The following is a 16,987-nucleotide window of genomic DNA, read 5'->3' as shown; positions in this document are numbered from 1 at the left end:
GCAAGCACTCTACCACTGGGCCAAACTCCTGGCCCTGAAACTGAGGTTTTAACCTGTCCATTGTCTTTCCTCTGCACCACTTTTTTTTTTTTTTACAATCAGGCCTCATGTCCCTCCAGGGGGTGTTTTGCAATGTTTGTCATTTATGAAAAATTAGGAAGTACCTCTGATATTTAATGAATAGAGGCTCAAAAAGCTATGGAAATATCTTACAATATGCAGGACGGCCCAACAAAGAACTCTTGTCAGCCTCAGATGTTAATAGCCTCAAAGATGAGGTATCCTGTGTTCCAAAAGGATACCTTATTCAAACTTTGTACAAACTGTCCAAATGTATTTATTTGAGGAACATACTTGTAATTGGGAAATAAAAAATTTATATTAATTTCTGGTACTGCCTTTTATTTATTTTAAGAACTTATGAGGGTATATGCAAACTCACAGCATATAGAAACCCACTATTGGAATTAACACTCTCAGATACCATGAGTTATGAACAGTCTTTCTGTCAGAGTTTAAGATGACATTTCTACTTTCTCTGCAAGGTTAGTGAGTGTGTAGATAAAACATTTTAGTTCAGAAATATCTCCTCATAAAAGTCAAGGTAGGGATATCGCAGGGACTTCCCAGCTGGTGGGTATGTTGGTTTGATGCTGGTTAAGCTTCTCTCCTGAGGACCAGAAAGCTAGTTTGATGGTGAGGCAGCTACTGAGGCAAAGGGAAAACTGGTTAATATTCTCTAACTCCCACTGGCCCAGTTCTGAGCTGTGTGTTACGGTTTTCATTTATGTATGACATACCTGGCGTCTCTACATCCTTATGAGTTTTTAGCAGGATACTGAGGAAGATAGAAAACATTCTCTGGGTAGGTTGCTAGGATTGTTTCAGTTTCAGTGTTCATCTTTCTTTTTAATTGTCTGCTCCAGTGCTTTTATAACTTTATTAAACATAGCTCCAGAGTGTTGAGTAATGCTAATAGAGCCAAACCAGCAAGTATGTTGTATTTCAGGTTTGGTTGGTTTGACATGAAGAAAGTTTAGGTATTTACTCTTGACTTTGGCTCAAGTCCAAAGGCTTCCCTACATGTTTTGACATTTCCTAAAATTGCCTGTACTTCCAAGTTCATTAGCCAAAGGAAGACAGACATAGCTTCTAGACATTTATGTGTAAAGGTCTAGTGCAGCGTTGACTACAAAGAATGGCAAAAAGGTTTGGAATGCAAAAAGCTGGGCTCTTGACTCATCTTTGACACCAGCTAACTCGTGTTTTAGGAAAGCCACAAAATCTGTCATCAGTTTTCCTCTTCTGAGAAATGAACAGGGACATAGTTCATACTTAAGTATGAAGCACAGCTGTTTATCTATTCTCATGATTCAAAAATGGGCTCCTGGGGGCTGGGAGTTTGGCCTAGTGGTAGAGTGCTTGCCTAGCATGCATGAAGACCCGGGTTCGATTCCTCGGTACCACATACATAGAAAGCTGGAAGTGGTGCTGTGGCTTTAGTGATAGAGCACTAGCCTTGAGAAAGCCCAAGGATAGTGTTCAGGCCCTGAGTTCAAGCACCGGGACTGGCAAAAAAACAAAAGGGCTACTGGGCGGGAAGTGTGACCTAGTGGTAGAATGTTTGCCTAGCATGTATGAAGCCTTAGGTTCAATTCCTTGGTGCCACATATACAGAAAAAGCCAGAAGTGGTGCTGTGGCTCAAGTGGTAGAACACTAGCCTTGACAAGTGCAAGGACAGTGCCCAGGCTCTGAGTTCAAGGCAGAGGACTGGCAAAAGAAAATACTATTCATAGAAACATTTTTGTATTTGCCTTCCTGCAAGAAAAGAGCTCCTCTAACACAAAAATAGATGGCTTCATGCTCCCTACTCTCATGATAAAAAAGCAACAACAAAAACAAATGTGGTTTCTTGTTGAATCACATGGAAATCTCATGGGATAAATGATCACCCGTCTTGACAGACTTGTTTCTCTTCACCATGCTTCCAAGTGGTGCCTGGTTAAAATAGGGTCTTCATTGTGTTCTTAGGCCTGAAGTAAAATGAATTCGCTGGGGCTAGAAATTGTGCACCCTTCCTCTGTCTCTCATATTGGGTTGCTTCCCAAACATCATTGTGGCTTTTGATGTGACATAATTTGGTTTTTTTCTTTGCAGAGATGAAAATTATGGCCGGGTGGTACTCAGCCGGCATAACTCACATGATGCTTTGGATAGGTAAGTATTTTACACCAGCTACATCATTAGTGGAATAACAGCAAAGGGTGTTTGGAAAGACTTGCTCAAGCCAGATATCTTGCTGGTGCTAGACTTAGGCTTTCTCCGACATCCTCTTCTGGGCATGAGAAGAAAAATATGGCATAGCATGGCTCAGAATCCCTGAGGTGGTCTTGTTGGACTTTAGAGAAAGGAATCCTACAGTATAGAAATGGCAATTCTAGAGTTCACTTGCTATGTGTTAATGCATTTCTTTTTAGAAACACTTGGGTACAAGAAGAAATGCAGACTTCCGCTCTCGCAGGTAAAAAGCCAGATCAATGCAAATTAGTAAGAAAACTCAGACACAGCAATCCCAAAGACACCACTTATCTCAGATAGATCAGGTCAATAGAGAATACCCTCATTAGCATATATTTGTTAATATATGCATATGAGCAGCCACACCTCTCAGAAGAAACTGAAGATTTATCAGTATTGTGTTTCATCCTGATCCAGTAGCTAGTATTAGTTTGATATTGAGAAGGAGGGGGTGTGGATTTTTTTAAAAGATAAACAGACGCTTTGAATATAGTTATTTTCAATTTTTTATCTGTGAATTCCAAGCATTTTAAATCTTTTCAAAAGTTTTGGCCTTTTCTAAAGCTGCTTAAAACCCTCTGCACAAAGTTTATGTTCCTGACACCAGCTTCAGTTTTACAGTCTGAGACTCTACCTGTGCTCGCATCTATGTTTTCACTGTTGCGAGGACTGATTGACCTTCGTCTCACTTAAGGCAGGACCACGATCTGGGCAATGGAAAGTGCTCCCTCCATACTGTTTACCTGCCCCTGGAACGTTAAAGAACACAAACATTTATTTTGAAGTGTGACAGTGAACACTAATGATCAGATTCTTAGTATTTGTTCTCTTTTAGGGTAATAGGAGCACAAGGCCTACTGTGGTTTTGTTATTGTCATTATTGTTGTTTTTGCTGGTTCTGAGGCTCAATCTCTGTCTAAAAGCTCCTTTCGCTTAAGGATAGTGCTCTACTACAAGCTACAGCAGTACTGCCTGCTTCTTCTGTAGTTCAATTTGAGATAAGAGTCTCACAGCTTTCCTGCCTGGGCTGGCTTTGAACCACAAATCCTCAGAGCTCAACTCCTCAGTAGCTAGGATTACAAGCATAAGCCGCCAGTGCTGGGTTTGCTGCGTTTATTTTATTCAATAGATTATATCACAACCAACAGGAAGAAGCTCTTGCATTTATGGGAAAGGGTCCATAGGCTTAAGTATTAAAATTTACCATGGAGAGATATGGCAGTTCTATGGACATAGTAGGAGTAGAGAGTACTTCTATCTCAATAATAGAGCCTTCCAGCAAGGAACTGGTATTGATGTGGACTGCTTAAAGGATGCTGATGCTGTGGTCTTACTCTCAAATTCTGATTTAATTAACTAGAGGTAGTATTTGACATTGTTTGCAGGCTATGAAAGGATTTCAGTGTGCACCCAGGATTCAGATTTACAATGTAGCCCACACTTAATTGTTATCTACTAGAAAATGGGTCTGGAGATGATGATGTGTTTATATAGGCATGAAGCATTCAATTGTTCTTTCTGTTGGGCCAGTTTGATCAAGATATTTTTTAAGCCATTTCTATGCCTATGATTTCTTCTGTTGAACTTCTTATTTTTCTTTTTTTTTTTTTTTTTTTTTACCAGTCCTGGGCTTAAGCTCAGGGGCTGAGCACTGTCCTTGGACTTTCTCAAGGCTAGAGCTCTACCACTTGAGCCTCAGCACCACTTCCGGCTTTTTTCTATGTATGTGGTGCCGAGGAATCGAACCCGGGTCTTCATGCATGCTAGGCAATCACTTTAACCACTAGGCCAAACTCCCGGCCCCGAACTTCTTATTTTTCTATCTTCACTCTCCTCATCTGTTTTTCTCTACAAGTCTTCTTTCCTCTTCCAACTTCTCTGTCATTTTCCTCTCCCTCCCTCCCTCCCTCCCTCTGACCCTCCCTCTTTCTTCTTTCTCTTCTCCTCCTTTGCCTTCTCCCTCTCCCTGTCGGTCTCCTCCCTTTCCACATCTATCCCTTTTCTCAGCTCTCACAATTTCCTTTCTATTTCTCTGGCCCTTCCTCTTTCCTTCTTTTATTCCCTCCCTCTTCCCTTCTCTTTTTCCTTCTACCAGGAACTGATTTTCTTTCAATCCTGTCCATGGTACTGAATGTTAATGTGGCTCAGGATTGCACCCATTATTTGGGTTTCTTAGCCTTCCCTGCTAAAGCTACAAACAAAACATGATGATAAGTCAGTGTGTTTCTATTTTGTAAAAATCTACAATGTTTACAAGCATATATATTAGTTATTAATCATTTTACATGTTGTGCTGATTGTGTTACAAATCCTTTTTCTCAATTTGAATATGTTAACACTCTAGTTAAAATAATTGGAGCCAGGAAGAATCCTTGAGTAGCACAGGGAATTGGGTTTGACATAATTTATTCTATTCAAGTCACAACAATGGAAGATGTGGCTACTCCAAATTTGCTTGTCCTTGGTAACATGTACTTTTCCTTCCTAAATAGGTCACAAATTTGCCAAACAGGATAGACTTTATGCACTGTGTCATTGTTAGTTATTTAATACATTATGGCTATTTAAAAGTGTAATTATATTGTCATTATTGAAGTGTTGTAGAGATGACTTCCCATTTCATAAATCAGGAAATGAGCTGTGACTATTTTTGTTACAGGAAAATAATGGAGAGAAATGTACCCAAAGTCAGCATTAGTCGATACAGATCTGATGACACTTTGGACAGGTGAGGTACCTTTGGGCCCACGTAAGTGGAAAACACATGTGCATCCAGTTTGTGTTAACATACTGAGTACCATTACTTATAAAGTGATGAGGTATTGACTAAAATAAACTTTTGAACCAGGGAAAGTTGGTTCAAAACTTTTATCTCCAGGGAAAGCTGGCTTACTTCACTTAATACGATTTTTTTCCAAGTCTCTGCATTTCTTTACAAATGGGACAAAGTCATTCATTCTGATGGCAGCATAGAATTCTATTGTGTACATATGCCACATGTTTTTGATTTATTCATCTACTGAGGGGTTAGTTCCATATCTTAGCTATGGCAAATAATGCTGCAATTAACATGGTTGTACTGGTAGATTTAGTATGGCCTTGTTTCTGGACATTTGGGTAAATGTTTGGGAGTGGAATTGCTGGGTCATAGGGGAGCTCTATGTTTAGTCTTTTGGGGAACTGCCAAACTGCTTTCCAGAGTGGTTGAACAACTTTGTGCTTCCACCAAAAGTGTAGTAGTGGTAAAGTTAGCATCTTTAACAGGAGTTAGGCTCACCCAAGGATGGTGAAAATCAATCTCATTCCCTGTCAATCAAATTTTGCTTCTGTTTGTACACCATAATGATACCAGTGGGTTTTAGATAGATATGTTGAAATGTATAACATTTGTGACCCTTGGTGGTTTCACTGCATCTGTGTTGATTAATTTATAAGTATATATATTTCTGAACTGTTCTTGGCTTTCAAGTCAATTGCATTAATTGAACAAAATCAGAGTTGTCATCTCTCCTCTTTTAATGATTAGCCTTGTCGAAACTGAGCTTTCAGAAGGATTACATCTGCATGGTAGTGTATCCAAAAGAAGTAGGGAAGATATCTTTGTTCCTTCAACCTGCTCATACAGGTTTTCTATCACACAGGTAATTGAAGAAGGAAGCAATATGATGATTAAATGAAGAAAGGGATGTAGGGGATCCAGGCTTTTCACAGGGAGTGTTTCTAAAAGTTCAGGTCAAAATCCAGCCTTGGGAGGTTAAGAGTGAACTAGATCTCCTGGGCAAATTAGTCAAGTTAATATTGGCCTTCACAGCAAATCAGAATGCCGAGGAACTTCTAAACTGTTGATGCCACGGTCTTACTGTCTCTTATTTTCAAATTCTGCTTTGATGAACTAGAGGTAGCATTTGGCATTGTTTTCAGGTCATGAAAGGATTTTACTGTGCATCCAGGACTCAGAATCACAGAATCAAAACATAATTTTATCCACTACAAAAATGGGTCTTGTACTGAGGTAAATGAGTCAAGGATTTGACTGGACTAAAAGAAAAGGAGGGAGCGTTAAGGGGAGCAAAGACTGACACCATCTTGAATGCGCTAAGAGCTCCCCATCCCTTGGTGGAAGGCCAACAGTGGGAAAGCAGCCCAGCCATTTTTGCCCTTCTAGGGAGGAGCAACCTATTCCCAGCCCCCATGAGACCCTCTGTACATTGGTTGGGGGGGGAGGGTCCTGCTCCTGCTTTGTGTGGAGATCAGCCAACTTTGTGTGCCAGTTCCAACTAAGGTGGTAGGTAAATTCAAACACTGGGCTGAAACCCTATTGGCTGTCTGAGTGTGGCTGGAGCTGACTGTATGGTTCCTCTGGCCACCTGTGTGTGGCCAGGTTCCACCGCATGGATTTTTCCCTTAAAAACCCAGCGTGAGAGCCACTCGGGGTCACAGTGTCAGCTCCCCAGTCTGCACTGTGTCCCTGGCCAGTCAGTTCACCATCTACTACCCCAATACATTCACCTTTTTAGATGAAAAAAAAAGTGGTTCTTGAGATGATGATGTATTCATACTGACATTCCAAGTAAGTTAACAGTGAAAATAAATGTGAGGAAAAGAACACAGGGGTCAATAAAGACATCCTCTTATTTACCTGTGTCTGTGCATTTTCATAAGGATGTATTCATTTTGATGAATACGAGGAAAGTACCGTGTTTATACTTAAAGCGTTCCATGTATATGTATATACACACATGTATGTATGTATATATGTGTATATATGTATCATGTGCTTAGAAAAAAGAAACTTAAATAGTAGCATAAAGATGTGATCCAAATCCTTTAAGATGCTTGAGACTAATTTGGAAAAGCTATCCCAGGGCGCCCCCTAGTGTTCGATTATGGTAGTGCAACTTCTTCCATTGCCTTTGACTATATTACTAATTAATTCATCAAGGTAACTATTTTGCACTATCTCTCTTGAATTGATATGGTACACATGATATATGTTATTGTTGCCCTACTCACTAGAATCTCATGTGACTTGATAGCAGGGACTCAAGGACCTTGGCACTTTCCATATTTTCATGTTGCTAGGCATCAGAGTCATGTTGGAAAAGGGATAAAGAACATGAAGTATTATGTAGGAGAGTTTTGATAGGAGTGGTAAGTAACATGTTTGACCACATTCTTTAGTTTAGAAATTAGTCAAGTGGTTCCAAACGTAATTGATCTGTGTGGTCTTTCTAGGTGCTCAGGAGGCAAAGGTAACTATTTTAGCAAACACAAAATTGGCAATGCAACAACATCTTTAAGTGTTTAAAAAGTGCTTCACTGATTCCTTTTACTGACATATGCACTGTCATTAACTTAATCAATGAAGCATATATGAATAGTGACTTCCTTCAGTGCTCAATGAGACAAAAAAGACATCACACATTTAACATTGAAATTATTCAAAATTATTCATAAGTAGTTTTTAATGTAAAATTTCCAACATGTGACAATGCAAAATAGTTCTTTTATAAGAGAAGGGTGATATTGTGAACCTCTTCTATCGAGAAAGAGGTCTAAAAGGAGATGAATAACCTGAGTGTTTACCCAGACTCTTGTGTTATTCCTTTATAAAGTATCTCAGACAGAAATGATGCTGCTAAAACATAGATGGGTACCCATCAGATCAATATGAGTGCCGGTGTCTACTAACTCTCAGAATGTTCACATATAGTCCTTTTGAAAATGTTACTTGTTTACTTATAATTTCTCAATCCTACTATCTTTCTGTAAGCCTTTTCTCTCTCTCTTTCTCCATATATTATTGTTGTTGGTTGTAGGGCTTGAAATCTGGGCCTGGGCATTGTCCCTGAGCTCTTCAGCTCAAGGCTAGCACTTTACTACTTGAACCACAGCACTACTTCTGGTTTTCTGCCATTTAAATTGGAGATATGACTCTCATGGACTTTCATGCCCGGGCTGGCTTTGATCTCCAATCCTGAGGCCTCTGCCTCCTGAATAGCTAGGAATACAGGCAAGAGCCACTGGCACATGGCTTATCCTCTATATTTTTTTAAGCCCAAAATATTTTTAGAGAAGTCTTTGCTCCTACTCATGGCTAGAATATAATTTTGTCTGGCTTAAAAATATTGAGGATCCATTGCTTGAGATGATAGTTCTTCCCAATTTTATATTTCTGTGCAAAATGCACTGATTGCCATCTAAAACATACAAAATCTAATGTTATTTTCTGAGTCTAACAAATTAAAAATCATCATGCTTAAACACCACATTCCAGAATTATACAAAAGAGATTTTCCTTTGGAATCTAGTACAAGAGATTTTTTTCCAAAAAAATCATAAAATCACCTAATCGAATGTATGCAAATTTGAATGCTTTCTTTCTTTCTCTCATATAACTATCTAACTTCTCATAATAATAATCGTAAATTCATGGGCACATATTAGTTAATTCTTCACTGTTTCTCATACTGTTTCTTCCCCCTCTCTTTTCCCAGAACATTGTCCGTGTTCAGTGCACCAGAAGCAGCCAAATCGTATGTACTTTTAAAATTGATGTCTCTTCTCGCCTCTCTAATCAGGGTTTATTGTCTTCAGGTCATGTAAATAGGAGAGGACATGCTTTAAAAAATGGTCTACAGATCACTACTACACTGTTGGTGGGAGTGCAAACTCATTCAACCACTATGGAAAGCAGTATGGCAGTTCCTCAAAAGACTAAACATAGAGCTCCCCTATGACCCAGCAATTCCACTACTTGGCATTTACACAATCGTCCAGAAACAAGGAAATACTAAATCCACTAGCACAACGATGTTCATTGCAGCACTATTTACCATAGCAAAGATATGGAACCAACCCAGATGTCCCTCAGTTGATGAGTGGATCAACAAGATGTCAGAAAGAACAACATCACCCCATTTGTAAGGAAATTGAATGACTTAGAAAAAAATCATATTAAGTGAAGTAAGCCAGACTCAAAGGAACTTAGGCTCAATGGTTTCCCTCATTTGTCATAATCAGTAGAAATCTTGGGCTCTCCTAGCAGAGATTTACAATAGAACAAAATCTAGATAAATAAGGCCTCCAGGATATAGAAACAAAAGCCATATAATGAATGATTGTTGTCCTTAATGTACTATGTTATCTCTCATCTCTTTTGCTGTCCCTTGGTTATCTCATATTGTTACAATATTTCACCTTGTTATCTGATATATTTCATATATGCTTAATTGGTTATTTAAGATTGGATAGGGAAGAGGGAAATCAAGATGAGTGGGGGGAGATAGAGGAGGGAAATAGGGACCATGATATGAGAAAGGGAATCAATGTTTGTGAAGTAATGCACCTTCTATCTGGTGAATATAATGTAACCCTTCTATTAATTACAATAAAAATATATGGAAAAAATGGTCTTTGGGTGTATTTTCTACAGGTGTAGAAAAGACCTATCATGTATAGACCTGGCTCAGTTTTTGAAGTCTGGCTAGGAATCAATGGTAAAGGGAGACTTAAAATTGTGTGATTTCATTTTTTCTTAAACACATAATTTTTAAGGTGAACAATCACAGTATGATTGTGTGAGCCACACTATAATGTGAGTTGGAGCACACCAGAATTAATTGGCCTGAACTTTAGATAAAGCTGACATTGTACAATGAATGGCTATCACATTCAGTTCCTTCAGCTTTTAACTACTTATAAAATGACAGTTTTCAAAACAAGCTAAGAAAGGAAAAACTATTTTTGATTGTTGGTTTTCTGTCCTCAAGGGAAATACTTTGCTGGAAAGTAGAGATCAGGAGTAGATGGCAAAACTTTATTTTATTTTGTTTTTTAAGGTGGAGAATGTGATGATTTGTTATTCTTTTGCCTTTGAGCAGGCAACCTGGGAGCTTGTTGGATGTGAATACCAATCGCACGGCTTCTAGCTCTGCTGCTACCCCTGTGAAGAAAAAGAGGTATGCCGGGCTCTGCAGCCACCTCTCACTATGTCCTGCAAAGAACTCTGTTTATTGTCTTGTATACCAAATCAGGCTGCAAAGCTCCTCAGCAACACAGCAGCCTCCTCCTCTCCTCCCGCACCACAGGCTGTCCTCAAACCCAGTCTCCTTTTCAAATACTCCATTTAACCACTGTTCTAGAATCCAAGCTCTCTATGTCGTGTGTGTGTGTGTGTGTGTGTGTGTGTGTGTGTGTGTGTGTGTGTGTGTGTGTGCAGTATTGGCTTTGGACTCAGGGACTTGCAGTTGTTAGATGTTCTAATATTTGAATAAACACCCCCCCCTAGACTTTTCTGTAGAGAAGTTTTTGGATGACAAGCCCACATGTGAAATGAAGATCTCTGTCAGGTGACCCCTTTTTATAGACTCTTTTCTACAAGGACAGACTTAACCACAAGTAGTGGCCACCTGTGACTGTGCCCGGCTTTGCCAGTCAGGAAGGTCCCCCTCCAAAAACAGAGCCAGAGGTGTTCTCTAGGGACACCTGTATGCCTCTTGTGACTGGCACCTTCTCTGGCTTGCCTTGGGTGGCCTCTCACAAGTAGCTTCTACCACTAAGGCCTGGACGAGGAGACCCCTGTGGGGGTCAGTCTTTTCATGGGACATAGCATGATACCTGGAGAGAAAACACAGGGCTGGGAAATCATGTGCATGTGGCAAGGCAGCATGCTTAATGAAGCCGTGATTCCTTACCATTTTCTTGTTTTCTTCGTGTGAACCTAAGACCACAGCTAGAGTAGAGAAGGTAAGTCTATGTTTGTTGATGGATGGACTAATTCTGTCTGGTAACATCTTTCCCTCATGATAAGCATATCTCTTTTCTCTCTCTCTCTCTCTCAAAAGATGTCCATAGGTTGTTAATTTGCTTTATTTTTAGTTTTTATTAAGATGAAGAGTGAATTGTGCAAAGAGGTTTCATTATGCTTTTTACAAACCTGCATGTAACATACTTAGATAAAATTTATCCTTGGCTATATTATTCTTTCTTAACTTTCCTCCCCAATTTCAACAGTTTTTAGTAAGTTTTATTATCTTATTTTCATGTCTACATAACATTCTTCTATTATATTCACCTTCTATCACTTTTTCTCTCTAGCCTCACCTATTGACCCTCCCCGCCTCCCCAGAAGTATCTCTTTCACATGAAGGATCTCTTTTTAATTAAGCTTAAATCTGAGATTAGCTTTGTTGTGATGTTCACTTGTGGTTTTGGAATTCCTACCAGAGTTTTCTGTCATAGGTTAAAAAGAAACCTAGTGGGGCTGGGAGTTTGGCCTAGTGGTAGAGTGCTTGCCTGGCATACAAGAAGACCGGGATTCAATTCCTCGGCACCACATACATAGAAAAAGCCAGAAGTGGTTCTGTGGCTAATGTGTTAGAGCTCTAGCCTTGATAAAGCCCAAGGACAATGCTCAGGCCCTGAGATCAAGCCCCGGGACTGGCAAACAAGAACAAAAGCAGGCTATTTTGATTAAATATAAGATTGTTATTTTAGTCAGGCACTGATGGCTCATGCTGTAATCCTAGCTACTCAGGAGGCTGAGATCTGAGAAACGTGGTTTGAAACCAACCTGGGCAGAAGTCTCCATGAACCTCTTATCTCCAATTAACAAGTCAAAAACCAGAAGTGGCATCGTGTCTCTAGTGGTAGAGTACTAGCCTTGAGCAAAAGAGCACAGGGACAGCATCCAGGCCTTGAATTCAAGCCTCATGGCTGACTTAAAGAAAAAAAAAAGAAGTGCAGGGGTGGCAACCAGGCCCCTGAGTTCAAGCCCCAGGACTGACAATATACATAGTTTATTCCTATTATGATAAAGTTCAGGCAGAAGAAAAAGGGAGTGTAACATGATACACGCATCTGAACCGACTCTGTGGATTTACTTGTTTCTCTTTTTTTCTGATTTCTTCAGATTTCTTTTAAAAGAAATTGTCCACATTGTTTAGACTAAAGGAAATTAAAAAAAAAAAGAGTTTACTCAGGGGAACAAATAAAGCCTTAAGAAGGGGATAATTACTTCCTATTTTATTTATGACAGAAAGCTCATTTATATTTCCAAGGACTTCTCTAAAAGTCATTTCATTGTCTTTTTGGCAGTCAAATTATTTCCAGCTTTTCCTGACAGAACGGAGGGCAGATCAGTCTTTCAAGCCCTAGTTTGTAACTGATGTCATTTCTTAACAGACAGTCCTGGTTCCCACCACCCCCTCCGGGCTACAAGGCCACGTCAAGCACAGGAGCCAGCAAAAGGTAAGGGAAAGTGTCACATTTAATTGCTATGCCACTAACTGCAAGGATATGGTAGGCCTTGACAACATGTAATTGCTGATGCTTTGGAATCAATTGGAAGCAATTTTGTGAACTCTGAGCTCTGAAGAAGAGCATGCGTGGCGGGGGTGAGGTCAAGCCTGAGTGTCCTTGGTAGGAAATGGAACAACAAGAGCTAAGTCAGTGGCTAGACCAATTTGCAGTGCTTGCTTGACAGAGTACTACATGGAGAATGACTCAGACAATGGAAGTGTATAGTCTCCCAGTTCTGGAGGCTGCAAGTGCAAGGTCAAGGTGTCAGCAGGGTTGGCTAGTTCTGAGGGCTATGAGGGAGATGGTGCCCCACACCCTGGGTACCTGGTGTCCTCGGGCCTTCTCTGCTCTGGACAAGCATTTTCTCCATGCCAGTCCCCATCACCACATCATCTTCTGTCAGTGTGAGTGTTTGAATTCAAATGTCTTTTTCTTTGTCATATTGAAACAGGGTCCATTCTCTTCCAGTACCTCATCCCTGACAGTGGCAGAGGGACTCCATAGGCCCTCTGGGGATCCTGTGTCCTGCTGCTTCTGGGCTGCATTGAGTGTTGAAGGCTGCAGGGATGTGTGGGACAAGTTCTTTGTCACTGATATGGAGTATTTTTTGTTATTGTTGAGGATAATCTTCCTCTTTCTCTTTCTACCTCCTTCCCTCCCTCCTTCCCTCCCTCCCTCCCTCCCTCCTTCCTTTTGTCGGTCATGGGGCTTGAACTCTAGGCCTGGAACTCTCCCTGAGTTCTTCAGCTCAAGGCTAGTGCTCTATCACTTGAGCCACAGAGCCACTTCAAGTTTTCTAGTGGTGAACTGGAGATAGGAGTCTCAAGGACTTTAGTACCCCTGGCTGGCTTTGAACTGCTATGCTCAGATCTCAGCCTCCTGAGTAGCTATGGTTACAGGAGTGAGCCACCAGCGCCCGGCTTGGGACAATTATTTTTTTTATTTTATTTTTTTATATTTTTATTATAATTAATAAAAGGGTTACATGATATTTTCCACATAGAAGGTGCATTAATTCACATACATTGATACCCTTTCACATGTCTTGGTCCCCATTACCCTCCCCTCACCCCCTCGTCTTGGTTTTCCCCCTTCCCTATCCAATTTCAAATAACTAAATACAAATAAACCCAATATATCAGATAACAGAGTGAGATATTGTAACAATATGATATAACCAAGGGACAGCAAAAGAGAGATAACATAGTACATTAAGGACAACAATCATTCATTATATGGCTTTTGTTTCAATATCCTGGAGGTCCTTTCAATTAGCTTCATACTATATGGCCTTATGTATCAAGGTTTTGCTCTATTGCAGATCTCTGCTAGTAGAGCCCAAGGTTTCTACTGATTATGACAAATGAGGGAAACCATTGAGCCTAAGTTCCTTTGAGTCTGGCTTACTTCACTTAATATGATTTTTTTCTAAGACTTTCTATTTCCTTACAAATGGGGCGATGTTGTTTTTTCTGACAGCAGCATAGAATTCCATTGTGTACAAATACCACAACTCATCAACTGAGGGACATCTAGGTTGATTCCATATCTTTGCTATGGTGAATAATGCTGCAATGAACATTGTTGTGCTAGTGGATTTAGTATGCCCTAGTTTCTGGATGGTTGGGTAAATGCCAAGTAGTGGAATTGCTGGGTCATAGGGGAGCTCTATGTTTAGTCTTTTGAGGAACTGCCATACTGCTTTCCATAGTGGTTGAATGAGTTTGCACTCCCACCAACAGTGTAGTAGTGATCCCTCCTGGCCACATCCCCTCCAGCATCTGTTGTTATTAGTTTTCTTGATCCTGGCCATTCTAACTGGGAGTGAGGTGGAATCTTAGCGTTGTTTTGATTTGCATTTCTTTTATGACCAGAGATGTTGAGCATTTCTTCATGTGTCTATAGCCCATTTTTGTTTCTTCTTCAGAGAAGACTCTCTCTAAGTCTTTGGCCCATCTTTTAACTTTGGAGATTAGTTTTGGAGTGATTCAATTTTTTGAGCTGTTGATATATTTTAGATATGAGGCCTTTGTCTGTTGTTTGGTTGGTGAAGATCTTCTCCCACTCTGTAGGCTTCCTAATTAATTTACTAGCTATGTCCTTTGCCATACAAAAGCTCTGCAGTTTAATGCATTGGTACAATTATTTTAACTAACATGTTTGCAGAGATAAATATATAAATATACAGATCAGATTATAGAACACGTGTGACAGTCACAACGTTGCTTTGTCTTTTTTCACTCTTAGACTTGTTCCCATGATATGAGCAGCTGGTGTTGTGTTGTATTTCCAGTGTATTTCCCCTCTGCCTATTAATTAGGCATTTCCTATGAGCAATACCTGTCTTGGGGCTACACAACAGGAGAAAATATATACTAAGATTTCTACAAGTTACAATTTTTTTTTTGGACCTTATGGGCTCATCCTATTAGTCGTGTGTGTGTGTGTGTGTGTGTGTGTGTGTGTGTGTGTTTGTGGATGTGTGTTTGTGTGTGTATGTGCTTGTGGATGTGTGTTTGTGTGTGTGTGTGTGTGTGTGTGTGTGTGTATGTGTGTGTTTGTGTATGTGGGCACCACTGTTGGGTTTGAACTCAAGGCCTGAGTTCCTTCCTTTCTTTTCTTTTCTTTCTTCTTTTTTTTCAGCATTTTTTTTTCAAACCTAGCACTCTATCACTTTGAGCCACAGCTCCACTTCTTGGTTTTACATGGTTAAGTGGAAATAGTCCTATGGATTTTCCTGCCCAGGCTGGCTCTGGACCATGATCCTCAGATCTCAGCCTTCTAAGTAGCTAGGATCATAGGGGTGACCTACCTACATTCAACTCAACTTTGTCCTGGCAGACAATAACAAGCGTTTATCTAAGAAATGTTTATTTTCTTTTAAAATAACCTTTACCTTCTATTCATTGGTCTATTACAAGCAATCATTTTAATAACTATGTAAAATATGCCAGGATTATTCACGAGTCAATATCTCTCACTTTTGCTTCCATTGAGCCTGTGGATAGCTGTTTGCTCAGAAGGAAGAGTGCCTGGCTCCATGCCCTTACAATTTGTGCATTGCCGGATGTCATTTACATGGAAGATGAAATGAATTACAATGCTCCTGTTTTTTTAAAATATATTTTTATTGTAATTAATAAAAGGGTTACATGATATTTGCCAGATAGAAGGTGCATTAATTCACATACATTGATACCCTTCCACATGTCTTGGTCCCCATTACCCTCCCCCCCACCCCCCCCAATGCTCCTATTTTTTGATTCCTGGATCCCATCCACAGTTAAGCAAAAGAGAAGATTGTTAGGATTCATGACCAATTTAGATCTCTATTCCCTTTTGGGTAACAGATTATTACTACAATGACTAAACGGAAAGACTTTTCTTTGAGCATCAGAGATAATGCCTTGCTAAGCTTTCAGGGGAAGAAGAAGATAATAGCAACACAGCAATGCCTTTGATTGTAGAATGCTTTTTTCTTGGAAGAGCTCAAAGCATGGCTCCTGCTTCTCATCTTCATGCTGATACACTCGCAATGCTGATAGATAGCCTTTTAAAAATTAAATTTTGAAAAATAGAAGCAATTATTAAATGATGAAAGGGAATAAAGCCTTCAAAAAACAGATCTCCCTCTCCAGAGGAGCCCAATGATAATGAGAACAAGTTAAAAAGAGATAAAAATGAGACTATGATTCTTACCACTAGATAATATCCCAAGCTTATTTCTTTTATCTGTCATGAGTACCCTGCTCGCTTCTTCCGTCCCTTTCCTCCTATTTCTCCAAGAGAATTTCTCCTTAATCCTAACATACTCATTTTCCTCCACCCAATCTTCCTTGGAAACTTCATTTTCTTTACTTTCTTTTTCATTAGCATTCATTAACAGGACAAAAGAGCCTCACTGTGACAATTCCTTCAGTATACACAGTTTGTTTTGAATGTGCTCACTCGATTATATTCTCTTAGGCACTGAAATTCCATTTTCATCCATTTATTTTCTTTTCAGAACACTTGGAAAAATACACAGACGTCTTTTTCATTTCAGGAATGAATTTTCTTCCTGACCTTTCTTCCCATGATCCTTTTAAACCAAGAATCGAGCATTCCTTCCCTTGTTAGCTAATACAACTTAGAAGAAATTGTGTTGTTAGCACAATAAGTAGACTTCATCCAAACAGTCCCAAGAAAACTCACTATCAACAGAACTGTGATGTCATTTCTCTCCCACTCACACTTTCTCCTATTTACCTCTCTATCATTCTTCTTTATATATATTTATGCTTGTTGACTATATAAGTCTATTTTTGTGTTTACAGTTATTTCTACATCCACATCAATAACTATCCACGTAACAGGAGACTAGTGTGGTCAATCTGAATTTAAATA

At 39.7% G+C, this 16,987-nt stretch overlaps 1 protein-coding gene across 1 annotated transcript in view; it reads left to right on the top strand.

The window, feature by feature from the left end:
• Positions 1 to 16,987, top strand: part of Scel (sciellin) — a 115,058-nt gene that overhangs the window by 25,072 nt on the left and 72,999 nt on the right. The window contains exons 8-12 of the mRNA XM_090341782.1: positions 2,159 to 2,218; positions 4,959 to 5,027; positions 8,797 to 8,835; positions 10,183 to 10,260; positions 12,485 to 12,550. Of these exons, the coding sequence (XP_090197908.1) occupies positions 2,159 to 2,218; positions 4,959 to 5,027; positions 8,797 to 8,835; positions 10,183 to 10,260; positions 12,485 to 12,550 (312 nt within the window). The remainder of the gene's footprint in view (positions 1 to 2,158; positions 2,219 to 4,958; positions 5,028 to 8,796; positions 8,836 to 10,182; positions 10,261 to 12,484; positions 12,551 to 16,987) is intronic.

This window comes from Megascapheus bottae, chromosome 11 (assembly GCF_031878675.1).
Source record: "Megascapheus bottae isolate mThoBot1 chromosome 11, mThoBot2.hap1, whole genome shotgun sequence".
NCBI lineage: Eukaryota > Metazoa > Chordata > Mammalia > Rodentia > Geomyidae > Megascapheus > Megascapheus bottae.
Note: the sequence above shows the minus strand (reverse complement) of the source record. Positions and strands in the feature narration are given on the sequence as shown.